Raw genomic sequence first — 12198 nt, forward strand, 5'->3', positions numbered from 1 at the left:
GGGAGGGGCTTGTATATATTTATCGGTGCATGAATTGAGTATTGAATGGTCAAAGCAGTCCTATCACCCAGCGAGTTGGTGCTATGTATCATTCACGGCACGATCTAAGAGCGTTTCCAAAGTCATTGATTGAACTTGTTGCATATTTCCCACCCATCCCCAACTATTCTTTCCTCCTGCAGAAACACAAAACAGCCACCCATTTGATACGTCTCTCTCTCTCTCTCTCTTTCTCTGCACTACATACAAATATCGCGATCACCAGGACATCTTGTACAAAAAGCCAACACACATCGTGCAACCCCTTAGTCCTGTACTTCCTATACAAAGATGCCAAGACCATATACAACCAGCTTATACTCCAGACAAGAAATCATATCCTCATAGTTTTGACTTCCTCAATCCTCCGGGAGAAGAGGGGTAAGATATCGCCAAGCCCTGTCCACCTCTTTTGAGGACAGGATCCAGAAAACAAAAGGAGAGACAAGAAAAGATTAAACGCCATCCTAATGCATGCAAAAAAAAAAAAAAGGGTTCGGTTGTGTGTGTCCAGCAGGCAAAATCCAAACAAGAAAAAACCTCCCTCCCAAATGATCTATGCCCCTTTCCTGTTTCCGACCAAAAAAATAACCCAAAAAAAAACCAACGAGATATTTATCATTAGGCATAACGATACGGCGTCGAGCGCATTGGCTCCCACCCTTGCTGCTGTGGTTGGTGATACCCTTGCTGTCCCGGTGCTGGTCCACGCATGGCGGGCATTCCGTTGCCGTAGGGGTATGGTGGCGGTACCGGCTTGGGAATCTTGCGGTGGCTTCTGCTCGACTTCCGGCAGCAGCTGAACAGGCAGCTGCAGACGGCCATGAGGAAGAGAAGACCGACAACGATAACCACCGGGATGAAGATTGGCTTGTTGTCGTTGATCCAGTCGAGAACCTGCTTGCCGAGCTGTGTACCCTGGCAGTTACCGTTGAAGCACTTGCCACCACCTTCGCAGGGGGTGCCGTCGAGGAAGTACTGTCGCATGGAAAAGCAAGTGTTGGGCCCAAACTCGGGGGACTGGCAAGACAAGGTGCAGCCGCTGCTCGAGCATGAGTAGGTATCGTTGTTTGTGGTCAAACGGCCCATCATCGTCTTGCACTGAAGGTCGCGGGATGTGCAGCGGCCAGAAGCACACTGCAGGCCAGCGCCAGGTTCACCGCAGCTATCTCCGTCTGGACGGCTCTCATCAGCTGGGCAAGCAGCTGCTGTCCCTGAACACCTTTCCTCAGGATCGCAAGGACCGGTGCTAGCACGACAGACGCTCCCTTGGGCCGCGAAACGACATTGGCCAGTACAGCATTCATCGTTGGAGAAATCACACTGGCTGCCCGTGGTGAACTTGCAAGTCTTGGGGTCGCAGCATGGGTTGCCCGCGCAGGACTGCTCCCCGCCGCAGTCGCAGTCCTCGCCAGCTTCAACAATGCCGTTTCCACACTGCTGGCCAGTGATGGTGATGAGGTTCCTGTTGCTGACGAGACAGCTGGCTCGCTGGGAGCTACGCCCGAGGAAGCTGCAGATGTTGCCTACACTGCAGGGTGAAAACTGCGTGATGCCGCTGCCTGTCGAAGGGTTCATGATAAAGTTGGCCTGTGCATCGCAAGACTGGCTCGACAGTGGGCAGCACTGTGACTGCTTGTCTTCGCCGCGGGAACATGAACCCTGTCCGCAGTCATGAACAGCTCCAAAGGTGTGTCCAGTCTCGTGGGCAAAGACAAGCCATTCGGTGGATGTCCGTACAACGACATTGGCAGCAGCCGTGGTCTCGTTCCCCTGTTGCGTGGCTCCACGCTGGCAGACAGCCCCCAACCAAGCCAGGCCAACGGCATTATCAGTCCCGCAGCTCGTCAACAACGTCCAGTAAGCATTGCCATCCCCTTCCCATCGGCCGCGCCACTCTGAGAACTGGCTCAGACGCTGAGTAATAGTAATGCTGTCGCTGCAGGGCGTGTTCCAGGGCGCGGTTTGGGGGGGTGTGCCTGGGCACTGAGCATCGCTGATGGTCAAGTTCTGAATACCCAGTGAGATGTTGAATGTTCTCTCGTACAACTCCGAGGCCGAGTTCACGATATCGATGATGTTGGCTCGCACTTCCTCCTTGTTCCTAAACTTGGAAGTGTAACCGCAGTCAGTGGCGATACCGATCAAGGCAACCCTTTTTGTAGTCGGACATCCCTGCGTCGAACCAATCGACCCGGCCAAGTTGACACCAGCACCGTTTCCACCGATTTGATCCTGCCGCCCAAACAGAGCCCGAGGGTTGATAGATGCGCCTTCTGTCAGAGGCTCGTTAAAGGCCCGATACACAAGGCTGTTGGAACCCTGGTTGGAAAGAAGGTCATCAGAGGCGCAGGTTTCCATGCTGCCCAGATCACGCTTGAGATCGACATGGCCAGGCTCAGGGCTGAGATCAGTGTCGCGCCAAACAACCATGTAGTCGTCATCCTCCTCGTCGACTTCGGGGTCGCCCTCGATCGCGAGCGCACGATACGAACTGGCAGTCTTGACGTGATGGTGGTTTCCTGAAATGGTGAATACGCCCGTGAAGATGGGATTTTTCCCATCGCGGATCAAGCTGATTCGAGCCCAGCCCACATGCTTCCACTCGGTCGAGCCGTCCTCCTTGACCCAACTCTCTCCCTTGAACACACGGATCGCTCGCCTGTCGAGCGGTTCGACCTTGGTGATTGTACCATCGGCACCGACATGTTGGATCGCTGCGTCATCACTGAAGAGATCTGTGTTTGGGTCCAATGAGAGACGGACAATTTGATGCTTGCTGTGAAGGTGGAATGTGACGTCGAATGAGGTATGGGCGTGCACCCGATGAGATGGTGTTTGGATGTTGATGTCCTCAATGCGCGTTACATAGGACAGCGATCTTCGTTGTACAGAGTGCGCTTGGGTGTTGTGTTAGCTAATGGCGCCTTTTGGTTTGTAGCAATCGAGCATACCTATCGCATTTTGGAACAGTAGACCTGCAGCTGCGAGGGCGGCCGCGAAGGCCTTGGTAAGAAGCATAATTCAATTAGTCGTATTTGCGTTCCCTATGTATGCCGCCTGCCCATAAACGAATGAGTGGTATTAGGAGTGAAAGGATAGACCAGAGTGTCTAGCTGTCGGCCGTAGAGAATGTTGCGGAGGTCCTTCTATAAGTCCTCTGCCGCATTCAAGAGTGGAGGCGAATCGATGGACTCGCAAGCAAGGAGGGAGAGGAAGGAACAAAGCAGGCGAACGGGAAGTCTTTTGTTGGTTGGAAAGAGAGAGAGAATGATGGGAACCAGTGGCAGTGCACCGTATTTTGTCAGATGGGTGTAGCGAGCGGCTTGGTGAGTGGCCAGGAGACAGCGGACAACATGAACTCCCGCCCAGCAAACGACAAGCCTTGGACAACTCCCCAGCGCTTCGCTGCACCGTGCGAACATGACAGCTCTCTCCAGGGGGGTCCGCCATGCCAGTGAGGCAGGCGCCTGGGGCTGTCTGTCAGCAGCCTGGAACGGCATCCTCCTCAAACCCCCTCAGACGGATATGCGCAAGCCTTATTCCAGCCCACCCAGCCCCGACAATGTTGCCGACCTCACTGCTTTTCTCTCTTCTATCACGATGTCTACTTTCTTCTGCATAGCTCAACACTGTGCCAACCTCCAAGAAAGCAAGATAGCTACGCCAAGGTCCCTTGGTACACTACGTAACCCAAGCGGCCGTTGCGAATGATCCCTTGTGTCGGTTTCAGAAGCGCACTCAAACAGACCCCGGGATGGCCTCTGCCCCTGGCCACCCCCCTCAGCCTCGACCAAAAGCGAGCCGGTGCCATCCACCCTAGAGTAGCGTCAGCTTTAAATTGGTGGAGTCGCCAGCTTCTGCCCATCTCGTTTGGGAATTAGCCTTTTGATATCGATCTGTTTTTGCAACATGTCGGACGAAGCTGCTTTGCGGATTGCGGGGTGACAACCTTCGATCTGTGCAGACAACCATCAAGATGCCCACCAGCCTTGCTCGGTGTTGACCTCGGATCAGTTCTGCGTACGGACAACAGTGAGCACCAGCCCCGCCGCTCAACTCCCCGCTTCCTGCTGAGCAATCCTCTGCACATCTCTCGCACTGTGCTGCGCAGCTCTGAAAGTTGTTTACGGCGCCACCCGAAGGTCACCACCGCAACCAGCCTGCGGAATATAGATCACTTGAGAGCGGAATATACAAATCAGGCGGCGGTCAACGGGTGTCGGTGCTGGATATATTTCTGGAAACCCCCGGCAATTTTTCAGTCGCGCGATACACAACACACCACTTGAAAATATCTTTTTCAACCTTCACAAAGTCAGTTTTTGATTCCCTTTTTGCAGAACTCCGAGATACCCGGAACTGTGAAATGCCAAGGGAGACAGCGGGCTTGGACCATGTCATTGCATACGCGTCCATAGCTGCTTTCACACGGCAACATCGGATTTAAGCCTTTTTGCGACCTGATCTCCAAGATGGCCATCAAGATTTCAGAGATCGGACTTTGTCAGAAATGCCAAGTGCCACCAATGAAAGAAAGATCAAGATAACCGTTCGACACATGATCCAAACATCCAGCTAGTATAAAAATGCCGTTTGTCCACGATGGCAGCAAAGAGAGCACCAATAACCAGGTTTGACAACAACAACAACAACAACAACAACAACAACAACAACAACAACAGATGAAAATATCGTCCCGTCTGATGCATATGCAGGCCCAATATCTGCGAGCTTCTGTTTTTGGCCCGCCCGGTCCAACCTGTCATCTGCGCCTCTGTTACCTCGGGGTAAGGTGTCTCCCCGCATTGCTTATACATCTCGACCTATCAAGACGACCATATCCACTGCGGGATGACGGTTTTTTAATACTGTCTTCGGGTCTCCATGGCCAGGAGGCCTCAGAAGTGGCCTGTGGGCTGAGTTATCCGGCTTGTTGATTCCAAAGTCGCTACTGTTGTCAGACGAAAATATGGTAGACAGTGACGGATATCAGACAGGTTGAGCAAGGCTCGCCTTTTCTGCCCCCAGGAAGCCAGATATACTCCCTCCAAGATTCCACATGCGTATAATCTTCCAGATCTGCAAGTGATATTCCACTCTCATCTTCAAATGCTGGATGATGCACATACAGCACCACGCCTCTTGAGCACATATACGTTGTATCCTTATGGCAGAAGCGCATGATGATCTTAGTAAGGCCTACATCTCAAGCCCTTAGGGATCGAGGTTTCTTGCACTCTTGGTGACAGGCACCCTGCCCACAGAATAGTTGACACAGCAAAAGTAAGTTGGCCCATACAATGCTGTAAACCATGCCCTCGAAAGTAAATCAATAGGCCCTTTAATTATCTTCAGAGGTCTATTAACCATATTTGAAAGCCTAGTGGCTATCCTGCAAGGTGTAGTTCGCAATATAACACGGGCTGTCATATTTGTGTGTGTCAAACATCTTGTGGGCAGGGTGCTGTTCTCCCGGGCTTCTCAACCATTATCGAGTCAAGGCGAGAGACAGATAGACCGTGAGGGTAGAATACACAGACAGACAAGCACCTCACCTATATATGCTTATGCTCTGTCACCCCCGAACGACGTCTCACAAATCTCTCTGACCTCAGCGCCCCCACTGAAAATTCTTACAGTCCAAGAGGGCCGATGCATCAGCTCAATATCAGACCGAAAGATTATATAAACACATTTGTAGTGTGCCGAATTAGTCGAATCGAGGTGAATCAATAACATGAAACATACATCTATTACAAGGCTTTCCATCAACACCTGCTTCCTCCCAACATGGCCCAGCGATCTATCACCTTGACTCGCAACAGTCTTCCCCGATCTCAGCTCGTCTTTGATTATCGATAACAATTGTTGAGTTCATGAAATACTGAGTATGTGTGTAGGTAGGCTTTGGTTCAGCACAAATTACATCTCTCGTTTAGCTGGAATAAATAGGATGAGGGACAGCCGTGCTCTAGGCCCGAAGTGGTGATGATGGTTGTATTTTGATGAGAAGAGGTAGAACTCCCGATCCTTTTGTTGTGATGTAGAGTCAAGCGTTATACGATGGCGGGCTGCTGCCAACAGCGATCAATAAAAATTCACAACACCAAACGCAACCGAGCAACCTCAAGTACTTTAACTGTTTTTGTATTTCTTGCTACCATAGCAAATCAATAGACAGAGACGGAAAATCCCAATCTCCCAGTAGGAACATCCACCCTCCATATCTCATCTTTAAGACATCGATGATAATCCAAAAAAAAGGAAACCAAACGTCCAAAGATCCATCTACAACAAAACAGAACTCGCAACGCGTTCCACGCTTTCTCCCAGACCCGAAACAAAAACAAAAAATGACTTTCAAAGCAAGTAAATGCCCGACTCCCAAAACCAAAAATTAACTTGGCATGCCCAAGTTATTTTCTGCCATGCCTCGTTTGATCCATCCAGGGGACGCCGTTCCTTCAAACCCAGCCCAAGTCGGTCGTATAGTGGTATATATAATCTCCCATCCCGATCATCCCTCTTCCCTACTCGCACACAACATGCTCACAAACGCTTATTTCTTCTTGCCCTCGTGCACAATGTTGATGATCTTCTCAACAACAGATGGGTCCGAGAGAGTGCTGATGTCGCCAAGCTGGTCCTCCTCACCGGCAAGAATCTTTCTGAGAATACGTCTCATGATCTTGCCGCTGCGGGTCTTGGGAAGATCTGGGACAACAAACACGGCCTTGGGCGCCGCGAAGGGGCCAATACTCCTGCGGACCTGGAGGATGAAGTCCTTGCGGAGGGCATCATCGACTTCGGCGCCGTTCTTGATGGACACAAAGGCGTTGACAGCCTGGCCGGTGAGCTCGTCGGCAACCCCAACGACGGCCGCCTCGGCAATGGAGGCGTGCTCAATGAGGGCGGCCTCGATCTCAGCCGTGCTGAGACGGTGACCGCTGACGTTGACAACGTCATCAACACGGCCACGGATCCAGTAGAAGCCCTCGTGATCGCGACCGGCACCATCGCCCGTGAACTACATCACTTGTTAGTCTGAAAGCCTTGCAACAGCAGAGGCAGCGGATACTCACGTAGTACCCCTTGTAAACGTTCAGGTAAGTGTCCATGTAGCGCTTGTGGGCGCCCCAGACGGTGCGAGCCATGCTTGGCCAGGGTTGCTTGAAGGCAAGGACACCCTCGACATCGTTGCCATGGATCTCCTCGCCAGAGACAGGGTCGACGATCGCAGGCTCGATGCCGAAGAAGGGAAGAGAGGCGGAGCCGGGCTTGGTGGGAGTAACACCAGCAAGAGGGGTGATGACGTTGGAGCCGGTCTCGGTTTGCCAGTACGTCTGTGATTAGTCGTCAGTGAGAGGTGGTCTCTTGCAGGGCCGAAGGTGAGCGACTTACGTCCACAATATGAGCCTCCTCCTTGCCAACAACCTCAAAGTACCACTTCCAGATCTCGGCGGCGATTGGCTCACCGACGGAGCCAAGAACTCTGAGGTGCTTCATCTCGTTGCGCACATGTTGGTTGCCGGCGCGCTTCAGGAGACGCAGGGCAGTGGGAGCAACATAGAACTGTGTGACCTTGTGCTGCTCAATGATATCCCAGTATCTGGAAAAGTTGGGGTAGGCGGGTGTACCCTCGAAAACGACGGTGGACACACCCAGGAGGAGTGGGGCGTAGACGACATAGGTATGACCGGTAATCCAGCCGACATCACCGCCGCAGAAGTACCTGTCGCCATCGTGAATGTCGAACACATACTTTCCGGTGGTGGCGGCGCCCAGGAGATAACCGCCGGTGGTGTGCATGACACCCTTGGGCTTGCCGGTAGAGCCGGAGGTGTAGAGGAGGAAGAGAGGGTCCTCCGAGTTGACGGCCACGGGGGGGTAGTATGAGGGCCACTTCTCAACCTCCTCGTGCCACCAGAAATCGCGACCCTCGGTCATGGGGATGTCGGCGCCGGTGCGCTTGTACACAAGCACGTGGCCGACATCAGGGCACTGCTTGAGAGCCTCATCGACAATCTTCTTTGTCCCAATCAACTTTCCACCACGCTTGCCCTCGTCGGTGGTGATGACCACCTTGGAACCGCCATCGATGACACGGTCGCGAAGCGAGTCGGCCGAGAAACCGGCAAAGACCACCGAGTGAACGGCGCCGATTCTGCTGCAAGCAAGAAGGGCAACGATAGCCTCCGGGATCATGGGCAGGTAGATGGCCACGGTGTCGCCCTTGCGCACGCCCATCTGGGTGAGCACGTGGGCGAGCTTGGAGACATCGCGCAGGAGCTCGCCGTAGGTGACGTTCCGGCCGTCCGAGGGCTCATCGGCTTCGTAGATGACGGCGACCTTGTTGGGGTCCTTGAAGGCATGGCGATCGACACAGTTGTATGACGCATTGAGCTCACCCTCCAGGAACCAGGCATTGTCACCCCCGGCGAGGGAGCCGCTGTGGACAGTCTGGAAATCCTTGGACCAGGTCAGGAGCTCACGCGCCAGCCTCCCCCAGAACTTCTTGGGTTCTGTGATGGATTCCTTGTAGAGTTTCTGATATTCCTCGAGACCTGCGGTACCGGTGTCAGCGCGCGATGTGACGTAGAGACCAACCGCCCAGGCGCGCCCAGGCTCGGGACAAGGAGGACGGCCGCGGGGTATTCAGCGGGGGGTGGGGTCGTGTCTTACTGCTCAAGTGAGGTTTACTCGGGTGCTCTGTGACAAACGTGGTTAGCTCCAATGCTTCCGTTCGTCCAGGTGTTGTGTGTGTGCGCCCCGCGACAGGGCCACAACACCTTGGCGCACGACATGGACCCAAACTTACTGTCAAGCATCTTCTGGGGAGGGTCTGTTGGGAGTAGGCAGGAAGGCCGCTCTGTCAGTTTCACCGTCTATACTCCAGGACGGGACAAGAACTCACGGAAAGTGTCAACAGCGTGGGCCTCGGCCACTACTGGCGCCTTGGGAGACTGCTCGCCCATGATGGTGGTGTTGGTGTTGGTGATGGCGGGGTAGGAACTTTTTGGTGCTTTAGCAAAGCGGGAGAATGTTCGTCGCAGCAGTAGTAGTAATGGCCCAGCCAAGCCAGACAGGAGCAGCCGGTAGGAACAAGTAGTGGTGGTAGAGGGTGGAAAGGAGATGGGACAGATGAGTGGGAGATTGGGTGAGCTGGACTGACGGACAATGTTGGGGAGGAGCGGGCGTTTTTGTATTATGGCAGAAGACGAGACGAAGGATACCCGCCTGGATGGACACGGTGCATGGGTGAAGGGTGGAAGCTGGGATGGGGGAGCGCGAGGGGAGGCATTCAGGGGGAGGGGTGTGGGTGTGGGCATTTTCTTTTTTCTCACTTCCCAGCTCTCTGCCGGACCGGAGCTTGTACCGATACAACGACGCAGAGAGACGGCCATGAGCCCATCCCCAGACACCAAGCCCCAAGACCACCGTTGTGGATTTCCTTCCGCCCGACCACTGACTATTCGCTGCACACCAGACATGCAATGTTGCCATTGACGGGCCCTTGTTACCGCAAAGGGGAAGAAGACCACCAGCCCTATTTGCACGCCTACTCAAGAGAGAAAGAGAGACCTAGAGGCTCAAGAAAAGTTGTTTCCCCTGAAACGACACACCTTGAGACGAAGGGCCGGTGCCAGCCGTGCGGTGGACGCGGACATGCGGCAGTCCGGTGCGGCGAATAGCCAGGGCTCCTTGCCTCGCCTGTGGATGATGAGTCGAGATGGCACAAATGTCTCCTCCGGACGCGGCAGGCTGCTCCCAGTCTGTGGAGTGTGTGCTGCACCGGGAACACAGACGCATGGCAGGGTTGCCTCGAGGTCACCGGAACAGTGTCAGTGGTATCCAGCAGACAGGCGGTTGCCGTGTTTGAATTGTGAGAGAGTTGCATCTATCACACACAACCTTCTATTTGGAAGCGGTCCGAGACTGCAAAGTGACGACTTGAGTAGGAATTTGGAATTCTCTCAACCGTCAAAGCCTAGCGCTCCTAATAAAATGGCGCGCGCCTCACTTCAGACAGTGGGGTTTGTCCTTATCTGATGGGGATTGTGGATGCCATCATCTCGACAAACCTCTTCAGCGGCATGTAACCGAACGAACGAACGAACGTCTGCGGGCCGCCGTATGCCTGATCGATTCAACCCCTTCGTGGTGTGTCTGCTACTATCGGAGCCCGGCCGGTTGGCTGTTGTCGCAATGCGATGCGATGCCCTACCTACGCGACCAAGCAGCTTCCCAAACAAGCCGCACTTCTTCAGCGTCAATACTACTGCTCCCGCCGTTGTCTATGCTGCTGCTGCAGGGACCACCCCGCCGTCGTGGGAATGCAGTCACCCTCATACTGATGATACCTTACACCACACTCGAATATGCCGTCTTCAATAATCTTCTATTAACAAAACACTTGACTAATAAGTAATCAGCTAAAACATAAGAGGAAATAACCTTAACTCTCCAAGGCCATGTACCGGTACCTCACTGGTCCTCCTTTGCCCTCACCTTCTGCTGCTTCTTTACCCCACACTCTGCTGGGCCCCTCCTTTTACAACGATCTCGTTCTTGGCATTGAGCCGCTACCGGATCGAGACCCGGTGGGGTCCTCGGTGACGGAGGAGGCGCCTTGGACAGGGAAAGACATGATGCCTTCGCAACGCCGCACCGCCATAAGACGGGCCTTCCCCGCACTGATCCCAACCGCATTCAAAGCACAGCGTCTCTTGGCGACCATCACCGTTGGCTCCCCCCGTTGCTGTCACGACCTGTCTTTATGGAATCCCCAGATGGGCTGGCGTCATCGTCCGTCACTCCCAACATCACGGGATGGCCACCTCGGAAAGTCGAGGACATGACGCACCGTCTTCTTCTCGAACGGCTATCCCGGCCCGCTCCTCGCTTTTTATTGTCCATTTTCTCCCTCACAGCAAATACCGAAGACCGAGACGAACGAACGAACGAACATGAGCCGGGGTACCACCTTGTTCCTGCAGTGGACCACCGCTATCGTGATAAGACGGGTGTGTGTCTCTGTGTGTGTGCAACGACGTTGGACAGTTGCGGCTGCCCGGCTGCCGGGACATTCCCAAGTGCCGGTGGGCCAAGGCTAACCCAACTTCCTGGGGATGAAGGGAAGCTCGGGAAGCCATATTCTCACATACACCTCGGGTATGAGCATGTGCATCCAACGAACCAGGGATAACCATCAGTGGACTTTCCTTGTCCTTATCCATCTGCCCCCCCTTCCCTCGTGTCCTCATGTGTGCGTGTGTGTGTATGTGTGTGTGTGTGTGTCTTGTGCCCCCTTTTCCCCAGAATCGCGGGGCATTACCACTCCCCACATTCTCCAATGGAAGGGGGGCCTCGAACTTGATTGTTCCTTTTAATCCACCATAAAACTCAAATGCTCGGACTGGACTGGACTGGGCGCAATATTTCCCCATGTTTTTTTTGTTCCCATCCACCAGTTCCGGAGCAGCGGAAGTACCCTCGAACTAACCAACTAACAACAAATCTAAACCTATTCAGAGCGCCCAGTCCGGATCGTCACTGGGGACGAGAGTCATGGCACTCTGGTGTTTTCCCTCGTGTGTGCCCCTCATTCCTTCCGTATCCTTGAACCCCAGAACTGTGGTGTACAAAGACCAAGAGACGACCCCACCTGTAGACAGCCAGCCCGCCACCAGAAACAACGTCATACCTCAACCCCTACAACCGGGGCCTTCCGGACGTATGGGAGGAGGGGAAAAGGGGAACAACAACACGCGGTGGGGGTCCTGTGCTGGGCACATGTGATAGAAAGAGTCACTTTAATTAAGATTAAGCATACGGCATAGTATCAAGGATGTGGGTAGATTGAAGGAAGCCGAGGGAAAGCCCGTATATAAGACCGGCCACCCATCAACTGCAGGATTGCAGTTCTCTTGAGTTGTCCGATGTGTGTATGCGTTTCGTCATACTTGAGACTATTCCCAGTTCCACATGGACCTCCCGTCCCACTAACTAGTCTTTGTCTGCCTGCTCCTACGATGTCATGACATAAACATTTTCACGATCCTACCTGGTAGGTAGAGGGTGTGTAAGTGATATCGTCATCTTTGACTGACTCTCAATAAGGTAGCAAGGAGATTGTCACACAAAGAGAGCCAGACT

General features: G+C 53.6%; 2 protein-coding genes across 2 annotated transcripts; both read right to left on the reverse strand.

The window, feature by feature from the left end:
- Positions 1–110: 110 nt before the first annotated feature.
- Positions 111–3450, reverse strand: QC762_307370 (uncharacterized protein). The gene is made up of 2 exons (XM_062889029.1): positions 2994–3450; positions 111–2939 (listed from the first exon to the last, which is right to left on the reverse strand). The coding sequence occupies exons 1-2, from the start codon at positions 3058–3060 to the stop codon at positions 661–663; spliced, it is 2346 nt and encodes a 781-aa protein (XP_062744970.1). The 5' UTR covers positions 3061–3450; the 3' UTR covers positions 111–660.
- A 2717-nt stretch (positions 3451–6167) lies between these two features.
- ACS2 (acetyl-coenzyme A synthetase 2) lies at positions 6168–9753 on the reverse strand. Its single transcript, XM_062889030.1, has 6 exons — positions 8957–9753; positions 8861–8884; positions 8725–8751; positions 7444–8606; positions 7125–7385; positions 6168–7069 (listed from the first exon to the last, which is right to left on the reverse strand). The coding sequence occupies exons 1-6, from the start codon at positions 9531–9533 to the stop codon at positions 6602–6604; spliced, it is 2520 nt and encodes an 839-aa protein (XP_062744971.1). The 5' UTR covers positions 9534–9753; the 3' UTR covers positions 6168–6601.
- Positions 9754–12198: the final 2445 nt, after the last annotated feature.

This window comes from Podospora pseudocomata, chromosome 3 (assembly GCF_035222375.1).
Source record: "Podospora pseudocomata strain CBS 415.72m chromosome 3, whole genome shotgun sequence".
Taxonomy (NCBI): domain Eukaryota; kingdom Fungi; phylum Ascomycota; class Sordariomycetes; order Sordariales; family Podosporaceae; genus Podospora; species Podospora pseudocomata.

What these genes read in the sequence shown, in the direction of transcription:
- ACS2 (XM_062889030.1), bottom strand. Translation starts at nt 9,533, where the DNA reads ATGTCTGGTGTGCAGCGAATAGTCAGTGGTCGGGCGGAAGGAAATCCA. An exon ending in GAGTAAACCTCACTTGAGCA is followed by an intron (nt 8,607 to 8,724) that starts GTAAGACACGAC and finishes CCGGTACCGCAG; the next exon opens with GTCTCGAGGAATATCAGAAA. An exon ending in AGGAGGCTCATATTGTGGAC is followed by an intron (nt 7,386 to 7,443) that starts GTAAGTCGCTCA and finishes GACTAATCACAG; the next exon opens with ACGTACTGGCAAACCGAGAC.
- QC762_307370 (XM_062889029.1), bottom strand. Translation starts at nt 3,060, where the DNA reads ATGCTTCTTACCAAGGCCTTCGCGGCCGCCCTCGCAGCTGCAGGTCTA. An exon ending in ACTGTTCCAAAATGCGATAG is followed by an intron (nt 2,940 to 2,993) that starts GTATGCTCGATT and finishes ACAACACCCAAG; the next exon opens with CGCACTCTGTACAACGAAGA.